The sequence below is a fragment of the Cynoglossus semilaevis genome, chromosome 14 (genome assembly GCF_000523025.1).
Source record: "Cynoglossus semilaevis isolate Cse_v1.0 chromosome 14, Cse_v1.0, whole genome shotgun sequence".
Classification (NCBI taxonomy): Eukaryota; Metazoa; Chordata; class Actinopteri; order Pleuronectiformes; family Cynoglossidae; genus Cynoglossus; species Cynoglossus semilaevis.
Window position 1 is genome coordinate 26,845,816 of NC_024320.1, and position 12,284 is coordinate 26,858,099.

Genomic DNA, 12,284 nt, shown 5'->3' on the forward strand with positions numbered 1-12,284 from the left:
AGGAGGAACCGGCTGCTGAGGACGGAAACAGACGAAAAGAGACAATGGACTAGACCCCAGTCAACGTAGCAGCAGGGACAGAGGTCAGAGGTCAGAGGTCAGACGTGACCGGAGGTCTACGTGTGACAGTCTGTGGTTCTGTTGGTTAGGGTTAGGGTTAGAAATCCACTCACAATCTTCTCCTTGTCGATGTAAGACGGAAAGCTCTTGGTCAGGATGGCACTGTAGCGTAGAAGGACTTTGGCAATGGTCTGCAAGACGAGGACAACAAAAAAGAGGTTAAAGCTCAGTCTGCTGCAGATTAGAACTGAACTGAAATCACTTCATTATTATGACATTTTTACTATAATGTTTACATTGTTTTTATTTGACTTGGATTCATTTTATTTGTTTGAAAAGTGTTAAAGACCTAAAACACACACTGTGTGTTGACACCAGAGGGCGGTGTTGTTACCTTGGAGAAGCGGCGGCTGTACTGGGCCATGACCACGGGGTCTGGACACTCCAGCTTCTTGATGATCTCAAAGCTCTGGTTGAGCTGCGTGAAGATGTCCACCACGGAGCAGGAGAAGAGCGCGTGCTCCGAGGTCTGCTGGAACTGAGCAGAAGAAGAAGGAAAATCATCATCATCGTTTGATGTCAGTGAGACTGAGGTGAAGAAACACATCAGGGTTCAAAGGTCAGCTTCCTCACTCCGTCTTTTTTGTCCCTCTCCAGGGCACCGTGCATGAACTCCACAGACACGTCCTCGTTTTCAGCCAACCACTGCAGCACAAACTGCAGGAACCATCTGGTCGGACACACACACACACACACACACAGATCAGCAGGGTCAGAACGGGTCACGTCCAGATGTCCGACCGCCCCCCCTCCCCCCTCACGCCCACACTTACGACGGATAGTCTGGAACGACACCCTGGAAGTTGGGCAGCTCCTTCACGTACTCGTTGTACAACCACTTCACCTTGAAGTGCAGGTTCATGTAGTCGGTGCTTTTACACAGTCTGTGCTTCTCATGTTCTGCAGACACAAAACAACAACAACAAAACCTGAACTGAACTCACATCAACTACACCAACACAGTGGTGACGTCAGAATCTGGGACAAATGAACGTCAGAGGAGGTTGACTTGTACCTGGGAGCCATAAAGAAGGGCAAAGAAGTTCCCCAAAAAAAACCCAACAAAAATTCACTAACTAGTTCACTAACTAGTTCACTAACTAGTTCACTAACTAGTTCCCATGTGGAGTAGGTGGTGAGTTTTGACGCCGTACGTTGGAATGATGGAACGAGACCTTTTTAATAACTTTATGGCGGCGTGTGTTTCTAACTGAGCGGCCAAGGTGTCGAGGGAACAGACAAGACATTTACCTTCCATGGCGTACTTCATGTCTTGGGCAAACAACGTCCACATGACCTCCGCTGACACTTTCCCAACGCTGAGTTCTTGTGGAAACCTTAAAGAAAAGAAAAGAAAAAAACCAATCAGTGAACAGACAATCAACAATCAACACGACATCATCTGATGGACAGGAATATAAACGTATCACATCTGAATGATGATGACACTGATGACACATCAGTGACGTAATCTACTGGAACAAAAAGAATCAACTTAGGGTCGGCTCAAACCGTGACTCAGGATCAGTACTGGTCCAATATTGGTCAGAATTTCAGGATTGAACAATAAATAAAAAACTCCATCTTCACACAAATTTTAACTGAAGAAGCAGCTGTAGCTGTCGACAAGCGCCTGGAGTCACGTGACGCTCTGATCAACTCTGATCAACTCTGATCATCTTAGTTAAAAAACAACTTCAACAAAACTGCTTTGACAAAGACGGTCCAGTTCTGGGACCAAACCCACTGGTTGAGCACAGGTGTGTAAGAATTCCTGTCTTCTTCGATGATGGACACGATGAGCATGATGAGTTTGGGCCAGAAGTCCAGGTTCTTGATGCTCGGACCCTGTTCTTCCAGCGGCAGCTCTTCTTTATTCTGGATTAAAAAAAGAAAAATCTTAGTTTGACCCCAGAGACGTGACGTTGTCTTCAGAGGTGTGGACGTCTGTGGACGTCTGTCTCACCGTCTCTGCGGGCTGGTACTGTCTGTTGTACAGCTCGTGGCAGTTGTTGAAGATGTAGTCAAAGGTAGAGTTGAGACAGGCTTTGACACAGTCCCTCACCACCTGACTGGCCCTGGGTGGAGACTGCAGTTCCTGGACCTGACCACAAGGTGGAGGAGAAGCACCAGTGAGAAATGTTGTCATTTATGATTTCCTAAAACGATACAGAAACACATGATAAAGAAGTTTCATTCCAACCTTCATCCTGAAGAAGGTGATGCTGGTTAGAAGATCGACCGTCGATTTCAGATCCTGCAGACGATCTTTGCTGCTGGCAGGAAAGTGATTCTGCCAAAAAAAAAAAAACATTTAGACATCTGTTGTTTAAATCTGTAATCATCTGTTTCTTTATCAGCATTATATACCTGCAATATAATGTTATATAATGTTCTTATATACTGTATATTAAAATTTCTCTACCAGCATTACATACCTGCAAAATAATGTTCTTATGTACTGTATATTAAAAAATATACATATTTACACATATATGTATACAAATATATTTTTATATATATTCATCATTATTCTGTGTCACATAATGCAATAAAAAAGCAAAATAACCTAAAATAATTTCATGTTTTTAATTTAAAACCTTGTCCTTTTATCAGGTGAATAGTGAAAATATTCATGAATTACCACCAAAAGGGGGCGCAGTAGAGTTAGGGACACAACAGTGCAAAGACTTTTTTTCTTTATTTGTGCATCAGTGCAAAAACTTCACTAAATTTAAAACATTCAAAACAATTTCTGTGAATGTATTGATGCAGGGGACTCGACAATACTCCCATCTAACCAGTGGGGGCGCTGCAGAAAAAGTTTGGAAACCACTGAACTGATGTGTTGTTGTGAAAGGTTGTTTTCTTACCCTGTATGTCGACAGGTCAATGCGCAAGGAGTTGTGTAGCTGATCTAACAGTTTGACAAAACGTTCTTTCTGCACAGAAAAAAATAAAGACAAATATAGAATAAATGAATTAAATATAACTTCAGGTTAAATTTAATAAAAGGGCAGTTGTGTGTATTTATTAGCAGAAGATTTCAGATTTCAGATTTCATTATTAAATGAGTCTCTGCAGCGACACCAACCCCAAAGTTGGAGGCAGAAAAGCGGTCAGAGGCGGAGACGTTGGTGGAGGCGGTGGTGTGGGCGTAGAACGCGTTGATGTTGGCCAACAGGGTGCTCATCACGGCGGGAACTCCAGGACACATGTACTTTGACGACAGACAGGCGAAATGACTGGAGGGAGAAACGAAAAAAGGTGAGAAAAAACCAGCGTGGTCACATCCAGGCTGTGAGTCCAGACTCACGTCATGGCCTGGTAGATGGACTCGATGCCGTATCTCATGGCGAACTCGTCCACTGTTTCCTGCGCCACATCATCAAAATAGACTTTCCACGCGTCGTCTCCACGAGGGTCGGGGATCTTCACCACCCCTTGTCCCAGCACATCGTTGGAATGATGGAAAAGGTTCTGGAGGAGGAGGAAACGTTTCATTCATGTCACCTGACACTTGAACTGACAGAAACAAAAACTTTACGCCATCATCAGCGTAAACACACACCTCGTGTAAACATGTGTACTGCACGTGGTACGGCGCCACCTTCTCCTCCCCCTTGATCTCCACATTGATCTGGAGGCGAATGGCACCGGACACGGCCGACTTGTCCGTCCTCTTCTCTGTAATTAAACACACACACACACACACACACACACCCTCAGTCCACACTCACAGGTACACGTGCACTTTTCTGCGTTTGTGATTCACAGCAGTTCTTTAACGCAGCTGTAATTACACACAGGCAGCCGCGTTAACAGATACTGGAGAAGACGGCGGGGGGGGGCCAGTGGGGGGTGGGTGGGGGCTGAGCCTCGACACCACCAGGACTCTGGAGCAGCAGCTCGTCTGGAGGTGGAGCGCTCACTGCCGATTCACCAGTGACAGCCGCATCATTAGCGGTAATTCGTACATGTCGGCTGAGCGCTCGATTTCCGACCAGAGAGCCGCGGCTTGATAATCACACATCAGGAGGACAGGAGGAGAGAGAGGAAGGAAGGGGGAGGAAAAGGGGAGGAAAGGGGAGGAGGCTTGGAAGAAAGAGAAGACAGAGGAGGAAATGTAGCACGAAATGTTCAAGTATAAAATGTGACGATGATTATTTCTGTTTTCTTCTGTAAGTCTCCAATAAAATGAAATATTGTTCAGAGTGAAACGTCCAGGATATGACAACACATCAAAACCTCATTATTATTATTCACTGCATGACTTTAATAACTCAGTAATAACTACAGGAATAATGTATGTAATAATGTATGAAGTGACGTATCTGAAGTAAAAAACTGAACAGACAAACGGGAAAACAAGAATGTTTAGTTTCCTTTCTGTCTCCCATCCATCCATCCATCCATCCACCAATCCATCCATCATCCATCCACCCATCCATCCATCCTTCCATCCATCCATCCATCCATCCACTGACCCAGGTTGTACCAGACGTCCATTTCACCGCTCAGCGTTCGAACTTCGATGATGCTCTGGCCGAGGAAATCGTCCGACTCTCTCTTCAGACGCTGCTTCACCCTGGACTTGATGTCGTCGTCTTCGTCCCACACGCGGACTTTAATACGGTCGGAAGAATTGTGGCACTCGCTGAGGGACAGAACATGAAACACTGAACTATAAAGGTGGAAAACTAGCCTTGTTCACAAGAGAAAAAAAAAAGTCAAAGCCAAAGAAGACAAACATCGACATGAAGACGTCGGCGACTTACAAGTGGAATTTCTCCTCCCACACAGGGTTGAGGTTTCCATAGATGGTCTTGGTCCGTTTCTTGGTCTTTCCCACCTGGACGGTGACGTAGGGGTCACTGGAACCTGTCTTGTCCTTCGCTTGAAGACCTTGGGCACAAACGACTGATGCCATGGAAATAAAAACAAGACACGAGAAAGACTGAGGAGTGACTCCTTCAAAAAGTTCTCAGACAGATGGTACTATGTCTGCAGGTGTTTTCGTTCTACAAGGTGTTTCGACAAGTTTTTATCGCTCTACCATCTAAGGTGTTTCGACAAGTTTGTATCGCTCTACCTTGTCTGGTTTTTTCACACTCAAGTCTTCATCGACAGTAAACATCTACAGTGAAAGAAGGTTTCCTTCAAACCCACGTCTTTACCTGTGATGGTGATCTTGGCCGACCACTTGGAGGTGCCGTCCAGGACGCTCTGTTTGATGGTCTTCATCTGCTGAGCGTGGATAGCTTTACTGATGACAAAGACTTCCCTGATCAGTTCAAAGATCTCTGGTTTGTTCCTCTCTCTGATCTTCATCCTGTCCTTCATGGCCATGATGATGTTCTGGGTCTTGTCTTCCGCTCCGTGTTTAGAACTCTTCTCAGCCGCACCTGAACGTTGGACACAGTTAGGTTTCAGTCGGTTTGAACTGAGCTCCGTGACGACAGGAGGAGACGGCACTCACGCTGGAGACAGTCGGCGTTCAGCAGCTCCTGGCACTTCTCGTGACACTTGACGCCACACTCGGAGCAGCGCATGCCCTGCCGGGCGATTCCCCACAGCAGCCCTTCACACTCGTAGCAGTATGTTGGCGTAGTGGCGGTCCACACCTCAAAGTTGTGTGGTGTGGTGCATGATATGGGGTAGATGAGCGCCTGGAGGGTCTTCTTATACACATGGTGTTTCTGTGAGAGGAAAAAAAAAAACACACAACGATCTTCACACTTCACACACATATCTATCCGATATCTTTCCTCTGGTTTGCCGTGGGCTGCTGTTGCCGAGGCGATAGTGTCCCTGTTTACGGCATGTCGTGAAAAGTTACGTTGAGCGTTTGGGCTTAGGGATCAGACCGGATGGACGGTATCCCCCTATGACTATGTCCCCGACAGATTATTGGGCTTGTTTTAAAGAGTCGCCTAATGCGTTAATAAATGTCATCATCGTCATTTAGCTCCGATTCAACGCTCTCAGATGTCAGTACTTTTATGTGACTTATTGGGTTAAAGAAATGTGTTAAAACTTTTTTTTACACCAACAAAAATCTGCTTTTTTTCCTAAACTCATAATCTTTTTGGTAGAAGAGTCGGACACTCACCAGCTCCTCGTCCTTGATGGAGGACCGTGCAGCCATGGAAGAAGCGATTCCAGCCTTCCTCGCTTGAACAAGGGACTGAGCAGCAGGGAAAAATTGGACAACATTAGGTCGAATCTCCAAAACCGGCACAGTCCCAGTATCAAGCTGTGACTTCCAAGGTGTGAGTGTGGTTAAAGGTTAAGGGTTAAAGGTCGGTTGTCTGGGTGGTGAGTTGGGTTAATACACACACAAAGCTGAAGCTGATTTTGCCAAAATAATGAGTAAAAGTCACTAGTCTATAGTGGAAAGTAAAACAGTATTAATGACAGAACTAAAAGTATCTGCAACAAATGGGGTTAGTAGTAAATTCACCCGTGGATTTTAGAGATCCTTAAAGCAGAGCAGGTAAAATAAAAACAAACTAAAAAGTGAGGGGAAGGATTTTTCAGGGTTGTGATTTTGTTTTAACAATATCAAGTGAGGACAGAAGCTTCCCATGACCAAGAGGACGCATGCAGCTGTTTTCAGTCGAGCTAAAGAAGAGACCTTCATGCTACAGGCGTAGAAACTGGAGGCGACTACTGCTGAATTTGTCCTACTTGATATTTTTAGTGGAAGAGGAAGTGGCTGGAGCTCGATCTATAAACTTACCATGGCCTGACCAAGGAGAGGGAATGCATTCAAGAGAGTTGTTGGGGGGAATAGTTTCAGGTTTAAGAGAGGAAGGAGAGAGACATTAAAAAGACTGATTTTATATTTCTCTCCATTTCCTTTTGATGCTTTCACTTCAAACGTCTCACAGTATCTGTGACCCTTCTAGTAGGTTCACAACAAAGAAACATGAAAATGCCAAGACAGAACAGAACATTTGACAGACTAGTGTTAATCAGTACTGACCACGTCGCTGACCAATGGGATGGGCTTCTTTTTACGCAGGTCAGGCATGCTGTCAATTCCATACAGACCAGAACCACCGCTGTCAAGAAACAAAAATGTTGTCATCCAATCATGTCTAACATTATTATGGATTAGTTCTTCACAAAACCATCACACACAAAAAAAACACGGACACAGCGTCTTAGTGTTCGTGTGACGAGAATCTAGTCTACTGACTGCCCTGTGTCTTCTTGTGGTCTACACTAGTACCTCGACCAAAAGTGGCCTGAGGTGAGTGTTCAAAACGTGTAAATTAAATGTTGGCGACGCACTTACCCTGGTTTGACCCAGGCCTGCCGTAGGTTAGGGTCCTCATCTTGACCCTGGACAAATGTAAGAGATAAAGAATTAAAGTTGACGTTTAACTGTACGGTGTTTGATGTTGAACGTAAGACGAGGGAATGAAGACACGTTTGGTTGGGTTTCACCTCTTTGATGTTGGAGAACATGCAATGTTCAAATTTAAAAAGGTTATTTTTTTTAAACCCTGACTCAAACAAACATCAATGAAACCTTTAATTATAATGCAAATTAATGCAAATAATTTTTTTAAAAGGCAGACATTTCATGCATACATGTGTCAACAGAATGAGTAGGAAACATGTTTTTTGTTGCAAGAGAATTGTTTTAAAAATAAGACAGTGGAGAAGCTGAAGTGTCTCCACAAGGACGGGGTTTTGACACAGACAAATAAACAAAAAATAAAAATGAACTGTAAAAAATGAATCTGATGGCAACGTTAAAATGAACATTAAAGGTTTGACCAATCTCAACTGAATAACCTGATAATCTTCTTTTCCAAAGTCTGCAAAAATAAAGAAATAAATTATAAATGTAGTTTAGAAAAAAGATTTTTCAAACTGCGTTTGATTCACAGATGGGTGACAAATGACAGAGAGACCAAACAAAGAAACCCAACCACCACTAATTAACAGACTAATTACAGTAGGTTGATTGATTTTCTCATCATTTGTCACCCCTGTGAATATGAAGAGAAGAATAAATATCCTTGAAAATACCTATGAAGAACTCGTCTTGAGACTGAGATCCCTGAGAACCCTGAGAACAGTGGGAACCTTGGGAACTCTGGGCAGATCTCGACAGTCTTTGACGGGAAAGCTTCTTTTCCCTGAGAATCCGCTGGAAATTTGCAATTCGCTCTTTGTGACTGGCGTCGGTGGGCTTTCTTTCATCGACCACGTCAAGAAGTTGGTTCTCACTAATTGGACTCAACCAAACCTCATCTGTATTTACAACCAAAATCAATGGACTTTCACAAGGTTTTGGGGTGCAGAGGTCTTTTGTTTGGTCAAGGGTGGACGCGTCCTCCTCCTTGGGTTCACCTTGGTGGTACTGATCCACGGTACAGGACTCAGGTTCTTGTTGAGGTGGTACTTGAAGAGTGACTGGACACTGCACACAGTCCATATAGACTGAAACCTCATTATCTGCCTTCGGACTACACGGGTCAGTGTTCTGTAAAGGACTATTGTCTCTGTCACCACTGTTCTGCTTTTCCTTGGATTCACTAGCTTGCCTGGTAGGAGGCAGTGACGCCTCAGGCTCATCATCAGGGTTGGACACTTCCAACTTTTTCAAAGCTCCCTTCAAGGCTGACCTGAAAGAAAGCACCGCCTTGCTGAACGTGGTTACATCAAAGCCAACATTAGGGGTTGTCGGTATGCCCTTAGAGTCTTGGTTGTCGGAGGATGCCTGCGACTGAGCGTCCTCTCCTTCTGCCTTTGAGATGCCGAGATCTGTCCAGTCATAATCTAAACTCTCAGCAGACCCCAGATCAAGAGTGTGACCAGATGATCCACAGTCGTCACAGTCTGTTAACAGGACAGTGGAGCAACTCAAGCTCCTTGAAGGTCCTCTATCCAGTTCCTTTCCACAGGCATCCACGGGGTGGTAACCTGCGCTGAATGAGTAAGGATAGTGTCCAGTGTAGCTGCAGTCCTGATTGGTTTCCACAGTTTGCAGCCGTGAGGGTCTCAAGTCTGTTATACTAGAAGTACTAGAAGTGGAGTTATGGTGGAGTCCAAAGAGCAGTGAGAGATGCTCGGAGCCGTCAGAAGTCTGATTCGACGTGCTGCTCTGCATGTCCTCTGTGTCCCAAACATGTGGGCAGTTGTTAGCCCCTAGGGCGCTGTTAGCACAGGAACAAATGTCCTCCTCACTCCAGCCTTCCCTTTTACTTCTACTGTCCTTTAAATCTCTTGGAGCCCATGAGTCGGTCTCTGAAAGAAAGCCTGCCTCTGGACAAGTGGAACTCTGACAAGAAGATATGGAGCTGGTGCTGTGGTAGACCTGACCACGCTGGAGCTCCAGGTAGGGGTCAGTGTTTACACTCCCACGGACGTTCACGTCTGACACTTGCTCTTGACTTTTGTAATCTGTTTTCTGGACTCCATCAAGATGCCATTGGTTAGAGTGTCGTACAGATTGGACACCTCCCATATTTTTTGAGCATTCTTGAAAATTGACTGGACTAGCATCTCTACTATATAATGACGTGATGGCATTCTGTCTACCCAGGCTTCCTCGCCTGACACGAGGTGTTTGCGACACTGGACTAGGCTGAGATGAAGTTGAAGCTGAAGCACCAGTATACAGTTCGCCAATTTCACTGAGTACTGCGTCCACACAACAAGAAACCTCGTCCACTGAACCTCGCACCGATGTTAGATACAGCCTCAGGTCAGATATTTCCTCCTGGATCTTATTGATGCCCTTCAGCTCTTTAAGGATGTGTTCCACTATCTTACTGGAGCGTTGTTCGTCATCGTCAGCAACATTGTCTTCAGTTTTGGTCTCTTGTCGTCATGCTCCACTGCAACATTGTCTTCAGTTTTGGTCTCTTCAGTGATGTTGGACGTTGTATCGTCCAATCCCCTAGTTCCCTCCTGACGTATACATTTGCTGGTTTCCTGAGTTGAAGTTCCTTCTTTTCTGAAGTCCACAGATGACTGGTCATTAGGAGACTTGTTCTGTCCAGCCTCTGGACACTTCTGTACCGTTCTCTCCGGGCCTTTCCCAGTTCCCGGGCTTTCTGTCTTCTGCTGTGATGACCCTTCTTTGGGTGAAGAGGCAGCTGGCTCAGATGTACAGGGTTCATTGTGAAGCCTGGGGAACATCCCTATGGGATCCTTACTTATTTGAGTACATTGAATACCACTGCCTGAATTATTCCACCTTTGATAGGTAAAGAGAAAATCAGAAATTTAAACCACATTAGCTGATAAATGAAGAAAAAACAGAGAAAGGAGCACACTTCCACCTGACAACTAAAGATAAGAATTCTCTCTGCTTTTAGAACCATGTGTTGTTGTTTTAACTGAAAAGTTAAGTATTCAGAGGAAAATTAATTTGGTCCATTTTAGATTTTGTTACCTATTATTTACAGACTGAACCTGGTTTTCTAAAGCTAACGTTTGGGCACAAACATTTCATAAAATCCCATTCTTTGAATCCTTAAAAAAAGTGACCTGGAGCGAGGTACCAGGGGCCAATCCGGCTTCTCACAGGGCCCCTGGAGCAAGACAGCGCTGTAGCCTCGATGTTATTATACTTAATAATTAACAACTCACAAACGCATGAGTTAAAAAGTTCAAATCTGCCGTAGTTTCATAGCTTTGTTATAACGAGGCAGTCGGACAGAAACAGGTGGATAACCGTGGTCACCTTGGACCAAATGTTCATTGTATTTTTCCTGACTTCTCAGGGAAGTCTTGGTGTAGGTAACACTGACAAGACAAATAGATGGCTGTATATTTAAAGTGGCTGTGGCTGACACCAGTTTCCTGTACAGTACCACTTGTTACGAACCTCCTCCTAGTGGCAGTGTGAGCCCCGTGCAGCTGCTTAGATCTCTGTAATTAGGATTCTTTGTAACGACAGCACAGTAATTAGACGACATGCGTGTCAATTCTTACTGAGTCCTACAGCTGCACAGCTTGACGACTTTGACCCGTGGCCTACAGCACAGAGAACTCACCGTGGCTTCTCTGTGAAGCTGAAATGAAACAGAAATCTATCGGAGAACGGGATGAGGTTCAATGAACTAAACTGTCTTGATGGACTCTCCATTTGATGTTTGAAAGTGTTTAAAAATAATAAATGATCAATTGCTAAATTTAACCACTTCTGGCCATGCAGTGTGTTGATATGTGTATAAAAATAATACATTATCCATCGCTAAATTTAAACACTTCTGGCCATGCAGTGTGTTGATATTCTCTGGGCTGTTTTTTGAAAATATATTCCTTGCTCAGTTTAGCTACATTTATAAATGTTTATATTTTCCAGTTACTGCTGTATTTGTTTAGACTTTGTTCTGGGAGCTATGATGAACATATATTCTCGTTTGTGGGCAAATTAGATTTCAACTGTAACATTTCTACTTGCTGTTATAACGTGCAATTCTTGGGCTATAACTGCAAAGACTTTTAGTGTGATTGACTTTGTGTTAGAGATATTCTGGCATAGAGTTATGTTTTGGTTTTGTTTCAACTATTACTACGACAATCCTCTGTCTTAATCTGAATGAGGGATGAGTAATTCATGTGGATGAGGTTGATTACGTTTTCTGAATATTAGGTTATTATTTAGTCACATGTTGCTGTTTGTGGACATTTGTGATTATGTGTTAGATAAATACTTCTTTCATACAGTCGTAAGAGTCTGTAGACGTTTCTTTTGTCTTTCATAAAAACCCAAATCGTAAAACAACACAAATACAATGAAAATAAAGACTTAAATTGGTCTTCGTTTATAGAACACATGTAACTTTTATCCAGCTTTAAAATTTACACAACCTCAGTATAAAACACTAAGGACGACAAAAATATAAAGAAATGTTTTCTTACCTTAGAATTACAGGATAATGATCCTGGTATTTGTATTAAAAACAAACCGTAAATATGATCTCCTCCAAGACTCCACACAGACAGTGACTTAATAATTTCAGCAAATGTATCCCATGATGCATTACAAACACGCGTCTCTGTCTAATTTAACCGTCGTCAACCTTCAGCAGAGAGACACGATCTCACAGCAGTTCAACCTCAGTCGAAGCTCCGTCTTCCCTCCCACACTGGTACACTCACAGATGTTTTTCTTAAAGACAGAGGACGAA

At 43.8% G+C, this 12,284-nt stretch overlaps 1 protein-coding gene across 1 annotated transcript in view; it reads right to left on the bottom strand.

Moving 5' to 3' along the window:
- unc13bb (unc-13 homolog Bb (C. elegans)) overlaps positions 1-12,284 on the bottom strand; it is a 49,563-nt gene that overhangs the window by 7,398 nt on the left and 29,881 nt on the right. The window contains exons 11-29 of the mRNA XM_025062069.1: positions 7,424-7,470; positions 7,109-7,187; positions 6,233-6,307; positions 5,600-5,819; positions 5,298-5,525; positions 4,899-5,040; positions 4,608-4,777; positions 3,692-3,807; positions 3,437-3,600; positions 3,215-3,365; positions 2,994-3,062; positions 2,324-2,413; positions 2,087-2,224; positions 1,868-1,998; positions 1,372-1,457; positions 894-1,020; positions 694-790; positions 455-598; positions 121-251 (exon numbers count right to left, since the gene is read on the bottom strand). Coding sequence (XP_024917837.1) covers positions 121-251; positions 455-598; positions 694-790; positions 894-1,020; positions 1,372-1,457; positions 1,868-1,998; positions 2,087-2,224; positions 2,324-2,413; positions 2,994-3,062; positions 3,215-3,365; positions 3,437-3,600; positions 3,692-3,807; positions 4,608-4,777; positions 4,899-5,040; positions 5,298-5,525; positions 5,600-5,819; positions 6,233-6,307; positions 7,109-7,187; positions 7,424-7,470 — 2,405 coding nt within the window. The remainder of the gene's footprint in view (positions 1-120; positions 252-454; positions 599-693; positions 791-893; positions 1,021-1,371; positions 1,458-1,867; positions 1,999-2,086; positions 2,225-2,323; positions 2,414-2,993; positions 3,063-3,214; positions 3,366-3,436; positions 3,601-3,691; positions 3,808-4,607; positions 4,778-4,898; positions 5,041-5,297; positions 5,526-5,599; positions 5,820-6,232; positions 6,308-7,108; positions 7,188-7,423; positions 7,471-12,284) is intronic.